This window comes from Microcaecilia unicolor, chromosome 5 (genome assembly GCF_901765095.1).
Source record: "Microcaecilia unicolor chromosome 5, aMicUni1.1, whole genome shotgun sequence".
Taxonomy (NCBI): Eukaryota; Metazoa; Chordata; class Amphibia; order Gymnophiona; family Siphonopidae; genus Microcaecilia; species Microcaecilia unicolor.
In genome coordinates, this window is record NC_044035.1 from 189538612 (window position 1) to 189564241 (window position 25630).

Genomic DNA, 25630 nt, shown 5'->3' on the forward strand with positions numbered 1-25630 from the left:
AAAAGGTATGAGAATGGTATGGGATTTGCATTACAAGACGTATGAAGAGAGACTTGCTGACTTAAACATGTATACTCTGGAGGAAAGGAGAAACAAGGGTGATATGATACAGACGTTCAAATATCTGAAAGGTATTAATCCGCAAACAAATCTTTTCCGGAGATGGGAAGGCGGTAGAACGAGAGGACATGAAATGAGATTGAAGGGGGGCAGACTCAAGAAAAATGTCAGGAAGTATTTTTTCACGGAGAGAGTAGTGGATGCTTGGAATGCCCTCCCGCGGGAGGTGGTGGAAATGAAAATGGTAACAGAATTCAAGCACGCATGGGATAAACATAAAGGAATCCTGTTCAGAAGGAATTGATCCTAAGGAGCTTAGCCGAGATTGAGTGGCAGAGCCGGTGATGGGAGGTGGGGATAGTGCTGGGCAGACTTATACGGTCTGTGCCAGAACCGGTGGTGGGCAGCGGGGCTGGTGGTTGGGGGGCGGGGCAGACTTACACGGTCTGTGCTCTGAAAAGGACAGGTACAAATCAAGGTAAGGTATACAGAAAAAATAGCACATATTAGTTTATCTTGTTGGGCAGACTGGATGGACCATGCAGGTCTTTTTCTGCCGTCATCTACTATGTTCCTATGTTATTGCTATGCCTGTGTTAGAACTTCTACACTGTGCTGTCACGTTATCCTTTCTTCTTTCTTTATTTTGTCCTTTGTCACATTGTGTTGTGTTTTGTTGTACATTTGCAAGTATTTCCTGTTTGAATTCTGTAATATTCTTTTTACTTGTTGTTGGTTGGTTGGTTGTCTGTCAGTTGTGGAACTGTTTTCTGTCCAAAATCTTGTACTGTTGTTCTTCCTTTTGACTCTGTTATTTGTTGCTCTTTGTTCATCTGTCATGTTTTGTAATCTTTTGCGTTCTTCTGCACTTAGCCTTGCTTTGTGTGTTAGTCTCTGTTCGTCCGTCATCTCAGCAATTCTTTGCCTTTGTAAATTCGTGTGTCTTTGTTACTTGCAGTTTCCTGAGCAGTCATATTTTGTGTCCTGGCCCTTTTCCTTGCAGTAGCTTGTTGACTCTGATGTGCTTTTTCATCTTCACTAAGAGCTGCACGCCTCTTTCGTTGTGCTTCAGCTCTTTTGTGTAAATGCTCAGTCTCTTGCTGATCATTTTGTGTTCTTTTTTGTGTCATGTGATCTGCAGCACATTCACGTGTCGCTGTGCTTGTTCTTTCTTTGCCATCCATATCCTGCGACTGTGTGTGTGTGAGACAGTGTGTGTGTGAGAGTGAGACAATGACTGAGACAAATATTGTGTGACACAGAAACAGAGAGACAGTGTGTGAGAGTGAGTTGACTGTGTCTCTGATGTGTCTCCTTGTTTTTTTTGTAGATATTATTTGTAGTTATTAATGTAAATTGTAATTTCACTGTTTCTTTTTTTTTTTTTCAAGATTTTTTTATTGATTTTAGTACAATGTAAATAGTACATAACATTAACCAAAAGAAATAAAGATGCATTATGGAGATATATAATGGATTATAGTGTGCCAAGGAATTATATAATTATAGTTATAATAGTAATCTAAGATAGGTAGTTATCATTTATGTAGTTTCATTTGTAATGGAATCAATATAGGAAGCAATTGGAGACCATACAGTATTTGTTTTAATTATTGATCCTGTGAATGTGGCGGAAGCCAATTCTAGCTTGTGGTACATTAGAACAGATTGCCACCAGAAATGTTCATTTAACACTGAAGAGGTTTTCCAATTATTTAGAATCATACGTTGTGCTATAGTAACTAATATGTCAAACAATTTGTAATTATTGGGAGACAACGTGAATTCTGGAGAACAGGATTTCAAAATTATTAATGAAGAAGTTAGTGGAATATCTGAATCAAATATTTTACTAATGATGGTCCATATTGCTTTCCAAAATTTTTGAATATGAGGGCAATCAAATAACATGTGCAGTAATGTTCCACATGTTCCATTACAATGCCAGCATAGGTTTGTGGGGGTTAGACGTGCAGAGTGTAGTTTCCTCGGTGTCCACACAGATCTATGGTAGAGGAAATACATTGATTGTAATATGTTAGCAGATGGTAATGGTTTGATGAGAGAGAGCCATAGTTTATCTTTAATGTGTTCAGGAACTAATATATGTATGTCATTCTCCCAAGTTTGTATTAGCGTGTTGTGTTTTTTATAGATGGAAGACAAGAATAGTTTGTATAATGCGGATGCTACATGTCCTGTGTGAAGTAGAGTCTCACAAAGTTGGAATATTGTGGGAGTTGAAGGAGAAGGAATTTTCTTTTTTTTACTAAATGATTTTATACATTGTGATATTTGTAGCCATCTGTAATATTGTGAAGAAGGAATATTATATTTAGTTTGGAGATCTGAGAATGAATTAATGGATTTTTCTTTGCTGTTATATATATCTTTGAGATACCAAATGTTACAATCAGACCATATTTTCCAATAAAAAGGTTTGTTATCTATAAGAAAATCTGGATTATACCATAGTGAGGAATGTAGAGATTTATTAAGTGGCATATTTTGGTGTTAGTGATGATTATATTTTCTTTTTGTGATGCACTTAATGTAGATGTAAGAAGATGGGGAAGGTGAAAAGGTTGAACTATATTTTGTTCTATCGATAGCCAAGTAGGAGTATAATCAATGTTAGTAGAAAACCATTGACATCCCTGCTGAGCTATGAAGGCTTTATGATAAAGCATAAAGTCTGGAAAAAGGATACCAAATTTTTCTTTTGGGGCTTTGAGTTTTTTTAATGAAATTCTGGATTGTTTAGATTTCCATAAGAAAGATGTTAGGAGTGTGTCTATTTGTTTGTAAAATGATGAATGAAATAATACAGGTATCATGCTGAGTATGTAATTGATTTTAGGCATTACCATCATTTTGATTGTTTCAATTCTTCCCCACCAAGAAATATTTAAGGGGTGCCATGATAAAAGAAGATTTTTGAGAAAGGTCAATATGTTATTACAGTTAAATTTGATAGTGTCATGTATTGAGGAGTAGAGATCGATACCAAGATATCTAATTGATTTATTAGACCAGGATAGTTTGAAGGGATCAATCAAGTCTTTTGACATGAGAATGTTGAGTGGAAGGACTTCAGATTTGGATTGATTGATTTTGTAACCTGAGACAGCTGAGAAGTTATTAATGAGTGAAAGTAATGCCGGTATGGAAGAGGATGGATTGGTGATATAAATAAGAATATCATCAGCATATGCTGATAATTTGTACTGTTTACTTTTGTATGATATACCGGTAATGTCAGGTTTTTCTTTTATTGCAATTAAGAGAGGTTCCAATACTAAGTTAAACAGGAACGGAGAAAGTGGACAACCCTGTCGGGTTCCTCGACCCATTGTGAAGGATCCCGACAGGGTATTATTTGCTATAATTTTTGCAGATGGGTTAGTATATAGTACTCTGACTTTATCGATGTAGTTGTCAGGGGCTCCAAACCATTTAAGCACTGCAAATAAGAATTGCCATTCGACCCTGTCGAATGCCTTCTCTGCGTCTAGAGACATGGCCATGGCAGGGACAGGACAAGTTTTCGCTATTTGGGAAATGTGAAAGAATAGTCTTGAGTTATCTGTGATGAGCCTGTTTGGCATAAATCCAACTTGCGAGGGAGATATTATTTTTCCAATTATTTTTTTAAATCTATTAGAGAGAATTTTGGCAAATATTTTATAATCCGAATTAAGAAGAGATATTGGTCTATAATTTTGGACTAGTTGGGGATCCTTATTTGGTTTGGGTATTACTGTTATTACAGCCTCAGAGAAATGATTGAAACTAGTTTCATTGGGAGATAAATTATTGAATAGACTCAGCAGATTCGGCGATAGAGAGTTTTTGAGAATCTTATACATTTCAACTGGGTATCCATCTGGTCCTGGGGCTTTTCCAGATGGGAGATCAGATAATGCGATCAGTAGTTCCTTCAATTCAATCGAATTAGATAATAAATTACTATCAGCTTGTGACCATTTAGGATGAGATAAAGGAGAGAGGAAAGCTTCTATTTCTTTTGAATCTCCAGTAAATTCAGATTGATATAGTTTTTGATAGAATTCAGAGAATGTCTGTAGGATATCTGGGGTAATAGTTGTTACTTTATTTTTATTATTTTTAATTGATGGTATTTGAATTTTGATACGTTTACGCTTAAGGTAATTGGCAAGAAGTTTACTGCTTTTATTACTTTCAAGATAGAATCTGGATTTGGTCTGAAAGATTTCTTCTCTAGCAAGACTAGTGCACAATTTATTATAAGCATATTTTAATTTATAAATAGAGTTTAGAAGATTCTGATCTGGATCTAGGAGATATTTTTGTTCATAGTCCTTTAGCTCAGTTTCCATATTTTTAAGAAGAGTATTTTGTTGTTTTTTAATATGAGCTGATATTGAGATGAATTCTCCTCGCAGGGTAGCTTTAAATGACTCCCAGATGGTGATTGGGGCAGCTGTACCCGGAGGATTAAATTTAAAGAATTCTGATATGAAAGATTCTAACCGGGATTTGATAGACTCGTCTCTCAAAATCTGAGAGTTAAGTCTCCAAATTGGTGATTTTGATGTTTGTGTATTTGAAAATGCTATGTGAAGAGAGATGGGAGAATGATCTGATATGACTCTAGCGTGTATATCAGATTTTAAGACTTGCGGTAAGAGAGTAGCTGAGAGGAGAAAATAATCTATTCTTGAAAAGCTATTATGTGGTAGTGAATGGAAAGTAAACTCTTTGGTGTCGGGATGGAAAATTCTCCATGGATCAACCAAGTTGAATTGTGTCAAGAGGGATTTTAAAGTCTGAGCAGCTTTTGTCTCAATTTTTTTTGCTGAGGAGTGTTTATCCATCGAAACATCTAGTGGAAGATTAAAATCTCCTGAGAAGCATATAGGCATTACTTTAAAGGAAGATATATTTTTAAAAAGGGAGGAGAAGAATTCTGGAGAATCACAATTTGGTGCATATATGTTAACTAACAGTAAGGGTTGAGATGCAATTTCTACATGTGCAATTATCCATCTGCCTTATCTACAGCCTTTTCTACTACAGTTACCTGTGTATCCTTAGAGAAAAGGATTGATACACCATTTTTCCTTCCAACAGATGGAGCATCTATTATATTAGATATCCACTTGTATGGAGTAAGCAGATGTGTAAGATCAGTTACATGAGTTTCTTGTATAAAAATGATAGAAGGTTTTAATTTCTTTAGGTGTGTAAACACTTTTTTCCGCTTTACTGGATGTCTCAAGCCATTTACATTCCAAGATATTAAAGAGATAGCTGGAGTTGGAGGAGTGTTAGGTGTTAAAGAGGTCATATTTCAAAGATTTATAATTTTCAGTATTATTGATTGAGGGAAATTCAGAAACAAGAGCGAGTGTATAATTCCTTGGCACAGAGAGAGAACAGAAAAACTTACTATGAAAGCCAATAACAACTAGGCTTCTACAAAATACAAAAAAATTAAGCATAAACCATAATTTGATGAAAAAGACCATGGTGCTGGTTCCCGTGATAGGGACATCTAAGAGTCCTGTCCCCGCTCAGAGAGATCAAGAAGGGGATAAGTGATATATTGTAATATGGAATAACGCACTTGGTTATTTAAATTACATTATGAGTTAATAACAAGAGAAAACATTGCCATATTTCAAAAATGTAAATATGGGTTTTAACAGGTATGTAACAATATATTTGGTAACAAGATATCTGTTGCTGTAATTCTAGGGATAGAATCTAAGATAAGAAAGTATTTTAGTTAGGAATATATTGGATGAGTATACATTAGTTGATGAGAATACTTTAGTTGACAGTATATAGAGTGAGATATAGCCATTGCTTTTTCCCTTTTTTTTAACTAATGTTTATAAATGAGATGGTCACTCATGGAAGTTCCATTGTCATTATACTATATCTTCTTGTCATTTCTGAGATTTGTGTCTATATAATGTCATATTTCTGACACCAGAAAGGTAAAAGAGTCTGAGATAAGAATATATATTAGATAGAAGATATACAAGATGAGAGTGTGTGAGTTGAGATGAAATATATATCAGTATGTTTGATAAGACATTTACCATTGTTTTCAAAGAGAAAAAATCTGAAATAAGAGTTTACATTATGAAAGAAAATACAATATTTAGTTATATATAAACTGAGATAAAAGTATTTCCCCCCCCCCCTTCTTTTTTTTTTTGTTAAACTAATGTTAATAAATGAAATAGTCATGTATGGAAAATTCCTCTGTCATTATACTAGATTTTCTTGACATTACTGAGAATTGAGTTTGTATATTACCATATTTCTGACATCAGGAAAGAGGAAAAGCTAGAGATAGGAGTGAATATTATATAGAAGATACATTAGATGAGATGAAACATATAATATCATGTTTGATAGTAAGATATTTGCCATCATAGTTTCATATAAGAAGAGTAAATTAAGAGTATAAATTATGTTAGAACATACATTAGTTAAGAATGTGTAAGGTTGGATAAAAGTATTATTTACTTTTTGTTAAATTGATGCCTGAGAATGATGTATCCATTAGGGGAAAATCCTTTGCCAGTACATTAGATTTTCTCATCATTTCTGAAATTTGAGTTTGTATATTACCATATTTCTAATATCTGAGGAGAAGGGGAGTCTGAAATATCAATACACATTAGATATGAAAAAACATTAGATAAGGATGTGTAAATTGAGATTAATTATATAACAACATATTTGACAGTAAAGTATCTGCCATCTTATTTCAGGAAAGTAAAATTTAAAATAACAGTGCACGTTATGAGAAAAGATACATTTTTTAGATTTACATAAAATGAAATAAAGACATTATTTCTCCCTTTTTTTAAACTGATGTTAATAAATGAATAAGTCATTTAGGGAAAATCTTTTACCATTATACTAAGTCTTCTTTTCACTTCTGAGATTTGAGATCATTTGGTAAAAGCTTGTGATATTCTCTGTGGTCTCAAGTTCACTCCTTTGTTGGAGAATTCGAAGAGTCTCATAGCTTTTGAAGCTCTCTCCGGGGGTTAAATCACCTGTGAAGCAATGAGATAAAGTCCCACTGTGTGGATATGGTTACTCTCAGATGCAAGGAGACAAGTCTGGCAAAGAGAGAGCATCAAGCCGTAACACACTGTTTTGCCTCTGGCAATCTGCAAAATGAAGGTGCCGTAGTTGCATTGTGAAGATGGAGAGGTTTGCCATTTAAACTGAAGTTAAAAAGTGACATCTCAGGCAGGATGAATTCTTCTTCATTATGTGTGAAGGTATCGCAGTGATTCTTGAGACCAAATCGAGACATAATTTAATCTAGACCATAGGAGTAGTTGTATGTATTCTGATTTGAGGTTTGGCTACATTTTTAATGACAATCGCTCTAATTGTTCTCTAATGAAGTAGTCGTTGGAGTAGAAACTAATTAAATGATATGGAGAGCAAAATCCCATTAGAGCGAAAAGTCCTGTTCTTTATTATTAAATATCCTCATCTGATTAAAAGGAGGTTTATAAAAAAAAAAGATTCGTATTTCAAATGCCCATTAAAAGGAAGAAAAATGTTTAAGTAGTGCTATGAAAGTGGAAAAATGATGATTTTGAAAAGTTGCTGGAGGCGTTTTTATAATGAGGAAGTTTTCAGTAAGAGACAACAGAGTTAATGCGTGGGTTTATATATGCAAGAGAAAAAAGAAAAAATATGCTATACCTTGAGGGTGAAATTTGTATGATAATTATGTCATTCCTTGAGAGTGATATTGATCAATGAAGGCTTGTAATTGCTCTGGAGAGTCGTATGTTTTAGTTGAATTGTGAATTGTAACTGTCATTCTGGCGGGATACTGGAGGCCGAAGCGTGCTCCCATCGACTTCAAGTGGGCACGCATGCTGAGAAAGGCCTTCCTTTTTCGTGCAGTTGTTTTTGCGAGATCAGGCACAATTAATATGTTTTTACCTTCTATATGGAGTGATGATTGTGCACGAGCAGTGGTGAGAATCTGGAGAGCATGTGGAAACCGAAGCAGTTTAGCTATAATTGGTCTGGGATGTTGTTGATTGAGCTTTAATGTGGAAGGGGAGCGATGGGCTCTCTCAAATTCCAAAGGAGGATCAAACGTTATGTTTAAAACTGCTGGGATCCATTTTGATAAAAATTCAATTATATTAGTCCCTTCCAATCCTTCTTTGAGACCTAGGATTCTTATGTTGTTTCGTCGGGATCTGTTAGCCAGGTCTTCCAGGTCTGATTCAAGTTTCTTGAAGTGTGAAGTTACCGAGAGATCAAGCTGTGATAATTGCAGAGCTGTTTGTGCTGATCTTTCTTCTATTACTTCAACTCGATGCTGAAAGGCATTAAGAGTAGTTGAGATAGTTGTTATCTCTTCTTTTAGCTGGCATGTTGTCTCGTAGTGTTTAGATGAGAGGTCACGCAGGGCTCGCAGCTCTTCCATAGCTGGATCTGATAGTAGCGGTTGAGCACTTTTTCCCGACGCCATTTTCTCAGGTGTGGGGGGATCGTGCTTCAGTCGCTTTGGTCTGCTTTGCTGATTCAAAAAGGTTTCTGACTTTGATGAAGACATCCGATGTTTAAGGTATGTCTCCTCTATATCCAGAAACTGTTTTTATAAGAAAAAACTTGATGAAAAGCGCGAGTTTTTTGGTCTGAGCGAGGGAGAGCACGTCTCAGACGTCCATCAGAGTCAAAGGCTCACCAGCACCCCCTGTAATTTCACAGTTTCTATGTGTAGGCTTATGTGTTGTGCACTGCTGTCCTTCGCCTCTCAGTGTTGATTTATGGCTGAGGCCACTGTTGTGCTCTTGATCAAGTAGTTATGCTTCCTGTATATTTCACGGTTTCTCTCGTTTGCCACTTGTGTAGCACCCTGTTAGTGAGAGAGAGAGAGTATATGAGACACAGTCAGAGAGAGAGTGTATGTGTGAGAGAGACACAGTGTCTGTGTGTGAGACATATAGAGAGTCTGTGTGTCTGTGATAGAGACTGTGTGTGTGTTTTGGAGTGTGTGAGAGAGAAACAGTATATGTGTGTGTCAGTGTTTATTGTTTTTTGGTGTGTGTGTGTGTGTGAGCAAGAGAGAGAGAGAAGGAGCGTGACACAGAGTTAACTGTGTGTGTGTCATAGCCGTTTGTTTTTTGTTTCTGTGCTTTACCTGTTGTTTTGCAATCCACTGTCCTTTGCCTCTCAGTCTTGATTGATGGCTGTGTCCCGCTGACGTGCTCGCTGCCAAGTAAATATGCTTGATTTGAATGTCACAATTGTGTTGTTTTCCTATTCTGTTGCGTCCTCCTGTCCTGTGACAGAGTAACAGATATATATAGAGAGAGTATATGAGACAGATAGACAGTGTGTGTTTTTGTGTTTTACCTGTTGTTTTGCAACCCAATATCCTTTTCCTCTCAGTCTTGATCGATGGCTCTGTCCTGCTGACGTGCTCGCCGCCAAGTAAATATGCTTAATTTGAATGTCACAATTGTGTTGTTTCCTGTTCTGTTGTGTCCTGATGTCCTGTGACAGAGTAACAGAGAGAGAGAGAGAGACACACACACACACAAAGAGAGAGAGTGTATTAGACAGAGACGCATTGTGTGTGTGTGTGAGAGACACACACAATCTGTGTGTGTGTGAGAAACAGTTTGTGTGTGTGTGAGAGAGAGAGTGTGTGTGTCTGTCAGAGACAGTGTGTGTCTCTGTGTGAAAGAAAGAGAGAGTGCGATACAGAGTTCACTCTCTGTGTTTTTTTTTCCTGTTTACCTGGTGTGTTGCACCACGTTGTCCTTTGCCTCTGAGTCTTGACTGATGGCTCATTCCTGCTCACGGGCTCCCCACCATGTAACACATTGTTTCTGTGTGTGAGAGAGAGACACAATCTTTGTGTGTGTTTCAGAGAGACAGTGTCTGTGTGGGTGAGAGAATCAGTCTGTGTGTGTGTGTGTGTGTGAGACAGAGTGTGTGTGTGTGGGTGAGACAGGAAAAGAGACTTTGTGTGTCAGAGAGAGAGAGAGAGAGTGTGTGTCTGACATAGAGTGTGTGTGTGTCTGTGTGTGAAAGAAAGAAAGAGAGAGAATGTGATACAGAGTTCACTCTCTGTGGGTTTTTTTTTTCTGTTGTTTACCTGGTGTGTTGCACCACGTTGTGCTTTGCCTCTCAGTCTTGTGTGATGGCTCTTTCCCGCTCACGGGCTGTCCACCATGTAATTTTCCTTTGTTTTAATGTCACTGTTTCTGTGTTGTCCCTATTCTGTTGTTCCCTGCTTTTGTGTGACACAGTGAGAGAGAGGCAGAGTGTGTGAGATGAAGACACATTGTTTGTGTGTGTGAGAGAGAGAGACATTCTGTGTGTGTGAGAGAAACAGTCTGTGTGTTTCTGATAGAAAGACTGTGTGGGTGGGTGAAACATTAAAAGAGAGTGTTTGTGTCTCAGAGAGAGACAGAGAGTGTGTGGTGAGAGAGAGAAAGTGTGTGTGAGAGATGGAGTGTGTGTGTCAGATAGAGAATGAGAGAGAGACAGAGAAAGTGTTTGTGTGTGTGAGAGAGAGTGTGTTAGAGACAGAGTGTTTGTGTGTGTGACAGTGTGTGTGAGACAGAGAGAGATAGAGAGACTATGTGTGTATGTGTGTCTGTGACAGAGAGATAGAGTGTGATAGACAGAGAGTGTGTCAGAGAGAGTGTATGTGAGGGACAGAGAGTGAGTGTGTGCCCCTCCCCCCTCTCAGGACCCCCTTCCACCCCCACCTGTCTGGTATCAGTACCCCCTCCACCCCCACCTCTCTGGTCTCAGGACCCCCCTCCCCCCCTCTCTGGTTTCTGGACCCCCACCTCTCTGGTCTCAGGACCCCCTCCCCCTCTCATCCCTGGACCCCCTTCCCCCCCCTCTCTCGTCCCATGCACCCACTGTTCGTCTCTGTGGTCTTGGACTGCAAGCAGGATGTGTGCTGCAGCCTCTCCCCTTCATTAGTGCTGGCTGTTGTTCAAACTTGTTACCTGCTGCTGCGCCGGCAAGAGTGAAGGGGAGCATGGACGGACGCCGCTAAAGAGTGCGTTCGCTGTTGCTTCAGTTTCAGCTGTTCCTGTGGTTCCGTCCTTCCGGAAACAGGCTGTCAGTGGCGATCGGTGGCTGAATGTCGAGTGCTGTAGCGGCTAATGCGTTCCGTGCTCCCGTGGTAAGTTTCTGTCACAATTTGACAGACGTTTGCTGTAGATCAACGTCTCAGCCCTGTTTTTTTTTTTTTTTGTTCTCGCGCTTCCCGCCTCCTGGTTTCGAATTGTAGCATCTCCTGACGTCAAGCAAGCAGGCTTCTACTGTGGGAGAGTGACATCAGGAGATGGTTAGGAACGCAGCCAGAGACATTGAAACGTTGCAAGAGCAAATTATTATATATATATATATATATATATATATATATATATATATATATATATATATATAATTTTATAAGCATACAGTCGTGTGCTGTCCAATTGGCTTTTTTATTGGTGTAGCCTTTTCCCTTAGCAGCAGCTCCCGTTTATGTTGGTAGCAGCTTGTGTAAAATGTATAACTTTCTTTTTTAAGGAGTAGTGTCCCAGCTTTCATTTATTTATACTTTTTATCTTTCATTTTTTCATCTTTTTTTAACAATGGTCTTTTTATCTATAATTTTTATTTTTATTTTTAAAATAGAGTTCTTTGTGCAGCTTTTATTATTTATTTCCTGCCTGGTAAGTGTTGCGGCTTGTCTTGCAATGTCTCTCTTTCACTCTTTCTGCAGCATAGCACTTTTAATCAGTTTCAGTTTATTTTACATTTCTCCTTTACTCCAGTGTAGTACATTTAAAACAAATCGGATAAAATTTTTCTTCACCCATCGCATAATTAAACTCTGGAATTCGCTGCCGGAGAACGTGGTGAAGGCGGTTAGCTTAGCAGAGTTTAAAAAGGGGTTAGACGGTTTCCTAAAGGACAAGTCTATAAACCACTACTAAATGGACTTGGGAAAAATCCACAATTCCAGGAATAACATGTATAGAATGTTTGTACATTTGGGAAGCTCGCCAGGTGCCCTTGGCCTGCATTGGCCGCTGTCGTGGACAGGATGCTGGGCTCGATGGACCCTTGGTCTTTTCCCAGTGTGGCATTACTTATGTACTTTTCTTTTAATAGTTTCCCTCTCAATGCCGTTCATCAGACACGATACCTGTCATCTTTCTTACCAACTTTAAGTTGTATATTTTTTCTCCTCCTAATTTTCTTTTTTTCTTTCACTTTTTATTTTCTTACATTCTACTTGGTTCTTATGCTTCTACACATCTACTTCAGTTTGACTCTGGTGTACATTCACATTGACATTTTTCTACTGATCCACAGTCTGGTCTATACATGTCTATATCCTTGCTTTATGGCAACATTTGAGGTATGAAATTCTTTCAGCATAGATGGTACACGTTATATATATAGGTTTTAAGATGGTCTGCCTATATTTTAGTCCTATGGAGTTTGCTTTCATGTTTTGATCTGTATGACCATTTTTGTATTTTATTGTTCATTTTCTGTTTTTTTACTTATTTCTGTTTGATTTGTTCTTATTTACAGTTTATATCTGGTCCTCATGTACAGCCTATGTTTTGATAATTTTTATTAAATATGTACTATTTTACATGTATATGATTTTGATGTATAATATTTATTTATTTATTTATTTACAATACATCATGAATAGTGGAAATATATAAGAAAATAGACATTTAGTATTGCAAAAAGATCTTGGGTGACATGATAATGATAAAGCATGATAGTAATTTACAGGGCTTTTTTTGAGGGGGTACTTGGGGGTACTGAGTACCGACACCTTTTCCATTGTCTGCTAAAATTGACCCATGGTCCCCAAGTTTTAATGAAAGAGCTCAGGCTCTGCATACCAATTCTGCTTTGTCATAGATTCTGTGACAGGTTGCAGAGGGCCTGGCTTTTGTGGGGTGGATCTGTCAGTGATCACCCCATCCCTGAAGGGTGGTCTGGCATTTGAGTACCGGCACCTTTTTCGCTAGAGAAAACGCACTGGTAATTTAACAAGCAAATATCGTAAGGCAGCTCTGGATATATGTGTAGGAGTTCACATTTGTTGATCTTTGTGGTATGCCTTGTCAAAGAGATGGGTCTTCAGCAGTTTGCGGAAGTTAGTTAGTTCATAGATCATTTTTAAGTTGCACGGCAGCGCGTTCCAGAATTGTGTGCTCAAGTAGGAAAAGGTTGATGCATGCGTTAGTTTGTATTTTAGACCTTTGCAGTTGGGAAAGTGAAGATTAAGGAATGTGTGGGATGTTTTTTTTAGCGTTCCTGGGTGGTAAGTCTATCAGGTCTGACATGTAGGCTGGGGCATCTCCATGAATGATTTTGTGAACTAGGGTACATATTTTGAACGTGATGCGTTCCTTGAGTGGGAGCCAGTGTAGCTTTCTCGTAGGGGTTTAGCACTTTCATATTTTGTTTTACCGAATATGAGTCTAGCTGCAGTGTTCTGGGCTGTCTGAAGTTTCTTGATTATTTGCTCTTTGCAGCCAGCATACAGTGTGTTGCAATAGTTTAGATGGCTGAGTACCATTGATTGTATCAGGTTACGGAAGACGGTCCTTGGGAAGAAAGGTCTTACTCTTTTTAATTTCCACATTGAGTGGAACATCTTCTTGGTTGTCTTTTTCGCATGATTCTCAAGTGTTAGGTGACGATCAATGGTAACTCCAAGAATTTTTAGGGTGTCTGAAATTGGAAGATTCAGTTTTGGTGTGTTAATGGTGGTGAATTTGTTCGTATTATGTATGTATATGTTTTTTTTAGAACATCACTGTGATCCCTGAAGCAGGCATTTTATAGTGCCGAAACATGGACCGTGTTGAGTCCTTTTATACACCAATTATTCTCTACTGGAACCAGGACAACTGCTACCTAGACTAATATCTGTTAATTTCTCAATACCAAACTTCTTAAAAGTATATTTCAAAATATATTTTGAAAGAGTACCCTCAGAATTTTCCACAATCTTTGGCAATTAGTAGTAACTATTGCCTGGTGGTATAGCACTTCATTCATAGGGCTACTCTTCTTTTTATAACACCGTGTTACGTGCCATTAGTGTCTTTTAGTGATATTGTGTATACATTTACAACACCTTCACCAGCTATAGTCATTAACCAATACTTTAAAATAGCGTGGAGGGGCATAATCGAACGTCGCCGGCAAAATAGATCACCGGCGATCTATATTGGCGGCAGTGCAACAGCTGGCCGGAACCGTATTATCGAAAAAAATGGCCAGCCATCTTTTTTTCGATAACACGGTTTAGCCCGGCCAAATGCCAGAGTTCGCCGGGTTTCAGATCGCCGGTTTTGTTTTTCAGCGATAATGGAAAAAAATGCCAGCCATCTCAAACCCGGCGAAATTCAAGGCATTTGGTCGTGGGAGGAGCCAGCATTTTTAGTGCACTGGTCCCCCTCACATGCCAGAGCACCCTAGGAGGCACTTCTAAAAATGTTTTAAAAATACAAAACAGCTCCCAGGTGCATAGTTCCCTTACCTTGGGTGCTGAGCCCCCCAAATCCTCCCCAAACCCACTCCCCACACCTCTACTCCATTACCATAGCCCTTATGGGTGAAGGGGGACACTTACATGTGGGTACAGTGGGTTTTGGGGGAGTTTGGAGGGCTCAACACTTAGCACCACAAGTGTAACAGGTGGGGGGGGGGGGGGGGGAATGGACCTGGGTCTGCCTGCCTGAAGTGCACTGCACCCATTAAAAACTGCTCCAGGGACTTGCATACTGCTGTCAGGGACCTGGGTATGACATTTGAGGCTGGCATAGAGGCTGGCAAAAAAGTGCTTTATTTTTATTTTTTTCGTGTGGGAGGGGGTTGGTGACCACTGAGGGAGTACAGGGAGGTCATCCCCCATTCCCTCCAGTGGTCATCTGGTCAGTTGGGGCACCTTTTGAGGCTTGGTCGTGAAAATAAAAGGACCAAGTAAACCCGGCGAAATACTGCTTAACGCCGCTTTTTTTCCATTATCCGCGAAAGCCGGCCATCTGGTAGCCACGCCCATGCCCGCCCATGTCCCTCCTTCGCTTCGCCAGCGACATGCCCATTTGAACTTTTGCCGGTGAGGCGACGGGAAAGCGGCGATGCTGTCAAAAAAGCAGCTTTCGATTATACTGATTTCGCCGCTTTTCCGAGATCGCCGGCCATCTCCCGATTTATGTCGGAAGATGGCCGGCGATCACTTTCGAAAATAAGCCCGATAGTTATTCATAGAAACTGGACTTAGCTTTGTGTCAGCGTCCTCACTGACTCCATGCTCCAATGTATGAAAGAGCAAAAATGATTATCTGACTGCCTTCCCCTGGAAGCGCCCGATGCCGCAGGTTTCAAACTTCTTTCCTCAGGGACTCAGGTTAAAGCTGTCGTCTATGCTGTCATCTCCTGTTAAACAAGTAGCTGGATGCTCCTAATGTTCACTGAAGTAGCTTATATAGGTGCCAATAGATTTTGGAGCAAAAACCGGACGTCACTCTGTTGACGTCACGCATTCTGTGTGGCCGGCAGCAAGCGATGCCTGGTTCTGCCCGTTGATGGCGTTCCGTGTGGCGGCGTCTCCTCTCGACGCGGGGTGAGCTGGTGGTGGGGGGTCTTGGCTGGGGGATTTTGTTTGTGTTATCCGAAGGGGTCCTTTTATACAAACAGTGAATAAAGCATCCTTTAAGCAAACAGTAATTTGTGTATTCTGCAAAAAGGCAAACTTTCCCTTCTAACCCTTCGGCAATGCCACTCATAAATATGTTGAATAGAATCTGCCCCAATATCGATCCTTGGGGCACTCCAATATTGACCTTTCTTTCCTCTGAGTGAATTCTATGCACTACAACCCTATGATGTCTGTCAACCAGTTTTTAATCCAGTTTACTACTTTGGGTCCTAACTTCAGCCCGTTCAGATGGTTCACAAGCCTCCTATGAGAAATTATGGCAAAGGCTTTGCTGAAGTCCAAACAGACTACATCTAGTGCATGCCCTCGATCCAGTTCTCTGGTCACCCAGTCAAAGAAATCGATCAGATTTGTTTGACATGATTTTCCTTTGGTAAAGGGAAAATCCACCAAAGTGAAGGAACACTGAAATCCCACAAAGGATGCAAAGCAGTAAGAACAGTGGAAAGTAGATCAGACACTCAGGGGACAAATCACAAAGACTTCAAATTCTTATTGACACAAATTTTATTGATAGATGACTCAACACAGCATTGTGTTTCGGTCAAAGGGCTTGCCTCAGGAGTCTTTCTATATTATCTCAGAAAAAAGAGACCATCCAATGGTGAGTGTGAGAAATCTAGTCTGTCAAAAGCCCAGACCAGTCAAACACAGGGACTTGATCACCAGACCCCCAAGTACCCCCACCCAGAGCAAGTGACATGGGGGGCTGGAGATCCGGTGGACCCCCAGTACCCCCAACCCAATTTCGGGGGGGGGGGAGGTGGAGATCCGGTGGGTCTCCAGCCCCCTTACCCCCCTGAGTGTCCCATCAAATAGAGCCCTGGTGGCCCAGTGGGCCATGAGTCAAACCCCCCCAGTCCCCCCAACACAGATTCAGAGGGGGGTGGTGGAACCCCCACCCCGAGCCAAGCAACATGGGGGGCTGGAGGTCCGGCAGACCCCTAGTCCCTCCGACCCCCCAACCCAATTTCGGGGGGGGGGGGCTGCAGATCCCGTGGGTCTCCAGCCCCCCTTACCCCCCTGAGTGTCCCATCAAATAGAGCCCTGGTGGCCCAGTGGGCCATGAGTCAAACCCCCCCCCCAGTCCCCCCAACACAGATTCAGAGGGGGGCTGGAACCTCCACTGGCACCCCTTACATGGAGTCCTGGTGTCCCAGTAGACTGCGAGTCAATCCCCCCCCCCACCTGGTGGTCTTAGCGGCCCTTCCCCACCCCTACCTTCGTTGGAGGAGGGAAGTGGCCTCCCTCCTCTTCCATCGGTGGCAACTCGAAAATGGCGGAGCCCAGCCCTGCCCAGTGCATCCTGGGATGTGCTGGGTAGGGCTTCACACCATATAAGAGCCCTGTTTTGCAGGCATGCTACTTGTGTTCAGAGCCTGCGAGTGTGTTGTTTCACGTGCTCATGGGCTCTGATCATGGGGCCATAGCAAATGCAGGTGCTAGCAGCCTCTAGCGCCTGTGTTTGCTTCTGATCATTGGCCTATAAGTCTGCCTCTAACATCAGGATTTGGAGATCGCGCACTTTGTTGCTCGAACTGAGAGCATTCGTGCTCTGAGCATTTACTACAACTTACTAGGCAGCAATTGGCAGTTTGGAGAAACTTACCACTTTCCTTAAGCGGGAGAATCTGTTTACACTGCATGACACTTTTCTCAAACTGGTTATATGTGATGCATATAGTGTAGTTAGACTCTGGAACTCGTTGCTGGAGAATGTAGTGACAGCAGCTGGCCTTACGGAATTTAAAGGGGATTTGGACAGATTCCTGAGGGAAAAGTCTATTGAACATTATTAATTTTTTGGGGGGTGGGGGTGGGGTTGCCGGGTTCTTGAAGCCTGGATTGGCCGCTGTTGGAGACAGGATGCTGGGCTTGATGGACCCATGGTCTTTTCCCAGTGTGGCGGTGCTTATGTACTTATGCAGCATGTTCCAATCTGTGTATTGTGTAAAGATATGCATATTTTAGCACAAAAGATAACTATCTTTTTTTTGGGGGGGGGGGACAAACTCAAATTAAGGATTGAAAAGTTATATAGGAATTAAAAGATGGTAGGACTAGCCTTCCTGATATGAGAAAGTAAAATCAGGTTTACTTCTGCACCATCTCAGGGTGCTAGACAGAACAGATTTCACCCCTTTGAACATTGAATTGAGTTTTCTGTTTTCCACTACACTCTATTTATTTATTACAGACTCATACTAGTGTGCTTCCTCAACAGCTTAATGGCAATGTATTGCTGAAATCCTTACAGAAGGCTTGAAGAACCTTAATGGCTTTGTGGAAGAAGACTCATAAAAGTAGTTACTGGGAACCTGGACTATCAACTTGGAGTTGGCCTAGGAAGAACTAAACGGGGGGATTTCTATGCATATATTCATTTGACCCAGTATGTGCACATTTCACAGCAAGAGGGTCTTTATGTTGGCTCTGAGCACAGACTCTGAGAGATTTTTGAAGAGGAAACCCTGGGAAGCATGTCAGTGGCTAGCCTTCATTGGGCCCTAAGTCAAGCTGCCCTGCCCAAGGACCATATCAGGCTGAGAAATGGAGTGCTGAACTAGGAGTCCAGTTGAATAAAGTAGACTTTAATCAGTTGTTAAAAGGCACCCCAAGTTGATACATAGTGCTACATTATGTCATTTTCAACAGCTCACTAGAGCATATTTCTCACATTTACAGGCCAACGGGGCAGGCTGTGTTCCTTCCTCTGTCTTAAATATGGGGAAAAGAAGGGCACACTCTCTCATGCTCTATACACATGCAGGTTGGTGAAGCAATTCTGGCTAATCATAGTGCGATATGTGGAATGATTATTGGGGAAAGGGGGGCTTATATTACTGAGTAAAGCTTGGATTGTGGGGAAGAAGTGCCTATTACAGTATTGGATGCAGGACACCTCTCCATCCTACTGGTATTGGAGAAATGAATTCTGTAATTTTATAATACTGGAAGCCAGGGATGCCCTTTAAACCTTGAAATGCCAGAAATCCTTTTGGCTAATACGGGAGGTTTATATTCAAACACTGTCACCTACAGCACATAGGGTCTCTTTTACTAAACCATGCCAATGATTCCTGGTGTGGTAAATGAGAGGAAGCCCATTGGAAGTGAATGGGCTTCCTCTCACTTGCCGCTCAGGAACCTCTAGTGTGGCTTTGTAAAAGAAACCCATAGTGCTGAGCTCCCGTGAGGGAGCCAGGTGTCAAGAATTTTCCCCGTGCTGGTAATGGGGAAAAGAAAAGGGAAAGCTAAGGATTTTACCTGCTCGAACCTGGCAGGAACCCCAACTTCACGTCAGGCTACTCTGGAGAACTTTGGGTTGTGAGCGCTTGGAGAACCAACGCCCGCTTCGATGGGTTCCGCATCTGTTGATGCGGACTGCAGCATAGACGGAGTTTTACTTAGTCCGCCCTCGAATACAGCCCCCCCCCCCCAAGACCTGGAAGCAGTTCCATGACGACGGGGTTACAGCAAGTTGAAGCACCTAGAGTGGATCAGGCTTCTTCAGCTGGGAGAGGAGGACCCGTCGCCACGTCATCCCCAGGAGACCAACATCGGAGGAGAGGCAAGATGATCAGTCCTCCTCTTCTCTCATCCAGGGCCCTGCTTCCAGAGGAATTGGTGGTTTAGAGAGACCAGCTGTAGTGACGATGGAGTCGCTATGGGATGCAATTCAAGGTTTGAACTCTTCTCTGTTATTGGGTTCTAATTCCTTTAGGGGGGAGATTTTGGAACTAAAACAAACTTATCCATGGGCGTAGTTTGACTGTTTCATTTGGGGGGGGGGTGACAAATGATGGGGCGGAGCATAGTAGCATATTCATTTGTGTATATATATATATATATATATATATATATATATATATATATATATAACTATGCCCATGAACTTATCAGTCTCTGTCAGGCAAGATTCAAGATCAAGTTAATAAAACTAATGCAATAGAACGGGAAGTTACACAGTTACAGAGTATTGCCTCAACAATTATTAAGGAGAGAGAAATTCAAGTTCGTAAGCTTGAATATTTAGAAAATCAAGGACGAAGGAACAATTTGAAGTTTTTAAATTTTCCAAAATCATCTCTAATACCAGCTTTGGACATGTTAAAAAAAATACTTTGGTGAAATATTGGGAGTTCCGGCTGAGGGTTATCCGCCCATAGTCAGAACCCAATATACAATGGGAACTTCAAGATCTTCAAATGAACACCCTCAATCTGATTTAAATTTGACAGAATTTCTGGAAAGTTCTTTGGAAGCTATGACGGAATGAACTACTCTCCTAGTGACTTTTGCTTTAGAGCCGGACAGAAATAATATTTTCTGTTCCTATTTCCGCAATATAAATGCTCTTTTTTGGGAGATCGAAAATTCAGATTTTTCCTGATTTAGCAAGGGATACACAAAAAAGGAGAGAATTCTTGGCTTTAAAACCAAGAATTCTCAACCTAGGTGGATTGTTTGAGTTAAAATTTCCTTGTAGTTGCTTAGTGTCTCTAAATGTGATTAATTATGTGTTTTTGACCCAAAGAAACTGCTGGTATTTATTAATTCGAAAGAAGGGGATAGGGCTCCCTTGGCTTCATCCACTAGTTAATTATGCTGTATATCGGCTGTATTTGTCGGCTCTCTACGGTTCCATTGATATATTCTGTTTTCTTTCTTCATTGTTTTCCTGGTATCTGGATCCAAATAATTTGTGCACAAAGTTGAAGGATAATTATGCTTATATCTTTTTTTTTTGTTTATATATTAATGCAGATATTGCTTATACTGTACATTTATGTTTATTATGTGAATGTAAAATAAAAAATACAATGATAAAAAAGAAGCCCATAGTTTGGAACTTGACACACATTGGGTCTTTAGGAAGAATGCTAAGATTGCTGGCTGACCACTTTGGGACAAAAGGGAGGGAGGGGGAAGGAAGGAAGGGGAGGAGAGGTATGAAGAGGAGAAGGCAAGGGAAGGGAAAGAACTGTAGGAATAGCTGGAGGCCATAAGAATAAAGGCTTCTTACAGGGGGTGGAGGGAGTTAAACAAAATAAAAGCAAAAAGTATGTTGTTGTTAACAGAACTTACTGTTTATTGGTGCACCTGGTTATCTTTGGAATTATGTGATATATATTTACCAGTTCTTATATAGGACCGAGGAAGCCCTGTGTAGGGTGTCAAGAAAGGAAGTTATGTGCACGTCAAGAAAAGCATTCTAGGCTTTTCTACAGCTTTTGAAGAAATGCTCCATGTCAGCACGGTTGGATGATGTACCCACTTCTATGGTTAATTATTCTACAATTCATAGAGAACACTTATTACAGGTAAGCAACTTAGTTATACTACTTTATATTATGAGACTTACACATACCATTCCATCAAAGAACTCTTCCTTCAGAATACTTCCCGCTAGTTCTGCCAGAAGCACATCCACCAATTGATCACTGTTTTTCCCCTCTGACACAGTAATCCAGTAGTCAAGCCCTCCAGGAACCACATCTGCACAGGAAAATGTGCAATTGTTAAACAGATTTTCAATACATTTATTTATTTATTTAATACATTTGTATCCCGCACTTTCCCACTAAAAGCAGGTTCAATGCGGCTTACATAGTATTAGGTTATACAGAATTTTGTTAGATAAGGTAAGAAATTAAATATAAGATAGGAATAGCATGGATGGGTCGGTAGAGATAGGCGGTAGGGGGGTAGTGATAGAATGGATAGAATGAATGGGTTGGTAGGGATAGGTGATATGGGGGGTGATTTGGAGATATGGTCTGGATCAATGTCGTTGTCGTTATTTCTTCAGTGTTCGTTAGGTAGATGGATTCATAAGTTACCAATCTGTATGTGGTACTACTGATGCTTAGGGCTTCCCAAATCTGTCCTCCGTACACCACAATGAATAACCATATGCAGATTTAATTTCACATATACTCATAGTGAATATCCTGAAAACCCAACTGGCCATGAGATCCCCAAGATAGATTTGTGAATTCTTTAAATATGACATGACTAACAATGACTTCTCTAGGGTCACACAAAAATCAATGGCAGGTAGTGAATGTAATCATGTCCCAGTATTTGACATGTAAGTCCTCATTTAATATAAAAAAAATGCACATTAACATGTGTTACTTCAAGTTAATCACAGTTTGCTACAATACACACTGGATCAGAAGACCACCCTTTACTACTACTACTACTATTTAGCATTTCTATAGCGCTACAAGGCATACGCAGCGCTGCACAAACATAGAAGAAAGACAGTCCCTGCTCAAACAGCTTACAATCTAATAGACAAAAAATAAAGTAAGCAAATGGATATACGCGCGTCCATAACATGCGCCTACACTACCGCAGTCCATTTTTCAGCGTATCTTAGTAAAAGGACCCCTTAGCACACTGTTAATACTAGCACATTCCAAAGTTACGGTAGGATGTCTGCATGCATCCTGCGGTATCCCACTTAAAGTTCTGATAGGCACACGTAAGCAACTATCACAGCTTAGTAAAAGGGTCCCTAAATTCCTGATTATTGCTTTGATTTATTCTTCACACTGTCTGTAAATGTGCCATGAGCTTAAGAACGATGTAAACCTCAATGGAGGTAATGTATGCAAATTTATTTCATGCTTATGCATTGTGAACATCCTGGAAAGCTGACTGACTGGCTTTGTCCAGAGGACTGAGTTGAGAACCTCTGCTCTCAATAAAAATAAAATAAATGTACAGAAGGTCTGATTGGTCAAACGGTATTGCTTCTCATTATGTGGAGTGGAGGAGTAGCCTAGTGGTAGGTGGACTTTGGTCCTGGGGAACTGAGGAACTGAGTTCAATTCCCACTTCATGCACAGGCAGCTCCCTGTGACTCTGGGCAAGTCACTTAACCCTCCATTGCCCCATGTAAGCCGCATTGAGCCTGCCATGAGTGGGAAAGCGCGGGGTACAAATGTAACTAAAATAAAATTATTCATACACTTTTGACAAAGAAAAATAGGAAAAGCAGCTAAAGATCTTATCAGTTATTAAACAAAGCAGCAGCAGCTGAAGGAAATAAAGAAAATTAACTTTGGGAGGACAAAAGACAAAAATTAAAAGATAAGGAGGTAAACTAAATAAGTCGACTGTATTTTGCAGTTAGAGCGTAAAAAGGAACATTATCAATGACAAAATCAGGAGCTCTTAAAAATATTGACCCTGTCTAATGCCAGGTTATAAAAACTGTGAAACAAATGCAGGGTAAAACTTATCTCAGCTGAATTAATAAAGTTCAAAATAGAATACAAAATTACTCACGTTAGGCTTCCAAACCTTGTAAAACAGAAATAAGAAGAAAGAGATTAATAGTGAACTTCATATGGTAACACAGGCTACGTTAGATTTGATTTTTTTACAAGGAAAGGCCACCATGGTGTTTGAAAGAAACAGCCGAAAATGTATGGAAAAGAATGTTTAGTCATCATAAGAAATCACTGAAAGGAGAAGACAGGCAACAATATCTGGCCAATGGAAGAGGAGTTGGCAAAGTGGTCAGGAAAGTAAATATGCGACTAGAAGAAAAAATAACTGAACTGGTAAAATAGGGGGAACAAAACGGTAACGGAATTCAAACATGCGTGGGATAAACATAAAGGAATCCTGTTCAGAAGGAATGGATCCTCAGAAGCTTAGCTGAGATTGGGTGGCAGAACCGATGGGAGGGAGACGGGGCAAGTGCTGGACAAGACTTGCACGGTCTGTGCCCTGAAAATGGCAGATTCAAATCAAGGTAAGGTATACACAAAAAGTAGCACATATGAGTTTATTTTGTTGGGCAGACTGGATGGACCATGCAGGTCTTTTTCTGCCATCATCTACTATGTTACTATGTTAAGACCTTTTTTTAGGTATGTAAGGGGCCCTTTTACAAAGCTGCATAGGCGCCTATGCGTGCCCAATGCATGCGTTACCGCCCGGTTACCATGTGGCCCTTGCAGTAATTTCAATTTTGGCACATATCCGCTACGTGTGTCCCCCAAATATATTTTTTTTGCATTTTGACCTTTGTATAGTACATTCCAAGTGTCAAAAAAAATTATGCAAAGTAGATAGAATTGACCATGCCATGTATACCTTTTTCCAGCAAAAGATGCAGTAAAACAAAAATCTACACGTATTGATCCAGAGAAGCCTTCTAGTCTGCAAGAATATGCTTACTAAGGAGAGAGCTTTAATGATTTCTTTTTCTGTATATGAATATCTTTTTAGTTAACAATAGCATGGTAATTCTTATTTCATAATTTTCTGGAACTGTGTAATGATTGTGAGCTCTCTAGCAGAGCTACTTGAAATTCTCTAATTCCAGCATTTTTTTTTTTACATTAATACATACCTTTAATAGTGAGTTTTGTTATTTGAATTTATGCTTTAAGCACCAAAATTATTTGCACATTCTTCATTAAATTTAAGTGTGGCACTAAACCCAAACAAACACAGTCATTCAGAGTGGTGAAAATAAAACAAAAACACTTTATGTTCACAAGTATGTAAAGCCTGTTTCCTCCACAGGTTGGATAAACTAAGAACAAAAGTCTCCTTTAGCTCATGTAGTAATCTTCTTGCAGCCCTGTCCCCTGACAGTGTCCCGTGGAGGGGCATAATCGAACGGGGCCAGCCATCTATAAGGGCGGCCATCTCTAATGACGGCCCCGTCAAGCGGCGTACCCGACTGTATTATTGAAACAAGATGGCCGGTCATCTTTCGTTTTGATAATACGGTTGGGGCTGGCCAGATCTCAATATTTGGGCCGCCCTTAGAGATCGCCGGCGTTAGAGATGGCTGCCATTGGTTTTCGCCGATAATGGAAACTAATGGCGGCCATCTCAAACCCGGCCAAATCCAAGCCATTTGGTCATAGGAGGAGCCAGCATTTGTAGTGCACTGGTCCCTCTCACATGCCAGGACACCAACCAGGCACACTAGGGGGCACTGCAGTGGACATCACAAATTGCTCCCAGCTGCATAGCTCCCTTGGGTGCTGAGCCCCCCCAAATCCCCCCCAAAACCCACTACCCACAACTGTACACCACTACCATAGCCCTAAGAAACGAAGGGGGCACCTACATGTGGGTACAGTGGGTTTGGGGGGGGGGGTTGGAGGGCTCCCATTTACCACCACAAGTATAACAGGTAGGGGGGGGGGGGATGGACCTGGGTCCGCCTTCCTGAAGTGCACTGCACCCACTAAAAACTGCTCCAGGGACCTGCATACTGCTGTGATGGAGCTGGGTATGACATTTGAGGCTGGCATAGAGGCTGGAAAAAAACGTTTTATAATTTTTTTTTTGGGTGGGATGGGGTTGGTGACCACTGGGGGAGTAAGAGGAGGTGATCCCCGATTCCCTCTGGTGGTCATCTGGTCAGTTCAGGCACCTTTTCAAGGCTTGGTCGTGAACAAAAATGGACCAAGTAAAGTCAGCCAAATGGTTGTCAGGGCCGGCCTTTTTTTCATTATCGGCCGAGGCCGGCCATCTCTTAACCACGCCCCCATCCCGCCTTCGGTACACTGCCAACACGCCCCCTTGAACTTTGGCCAGCCCTACGACGGAAAGCAGTTCAAGCCGGCCAAAATTGGCTTTCGATTATACCGATTTGGCCGGCATTAGGAGAAGGCCGGCCATCTCCCGATTTGTGTCGGAAGATGGCCGCCCTTCTCCTTCGAAAATAAGTAGGATAGTCTCAGTATACACTAGTCTTGTCTTAAAGGTTAATCAAAACCAGGCCTCAGGGTTCCAAGCATAGGCGCCCGGTATTGG

At 40.8% G+C, this 25630-nt stretch overlaps 1 protein-coding gene across 1 annotated transcript in view; it reads right to left on the reverse strand.

Moving 5' to 3' along the window:
• The window catches only part of TSNAXIP1 (translin associated factor X interacting protein 1), a 1164230-nt gene that overhangs the window by 382684 nt on the left and 755916 nt on the right, over positions 1 to 25630 (reverse strand). Inside the window, exon 10 of the mRNA XM_030203665.1 lies at positions 21201 to 21328. Coding sequence (XP_030059525.1) covers positions 21201 to 21328 — 128 coding nt within the window. The remainder of the gene's footprint in view (positions 1 to 21200; positions 21329 to 25630) is intronic.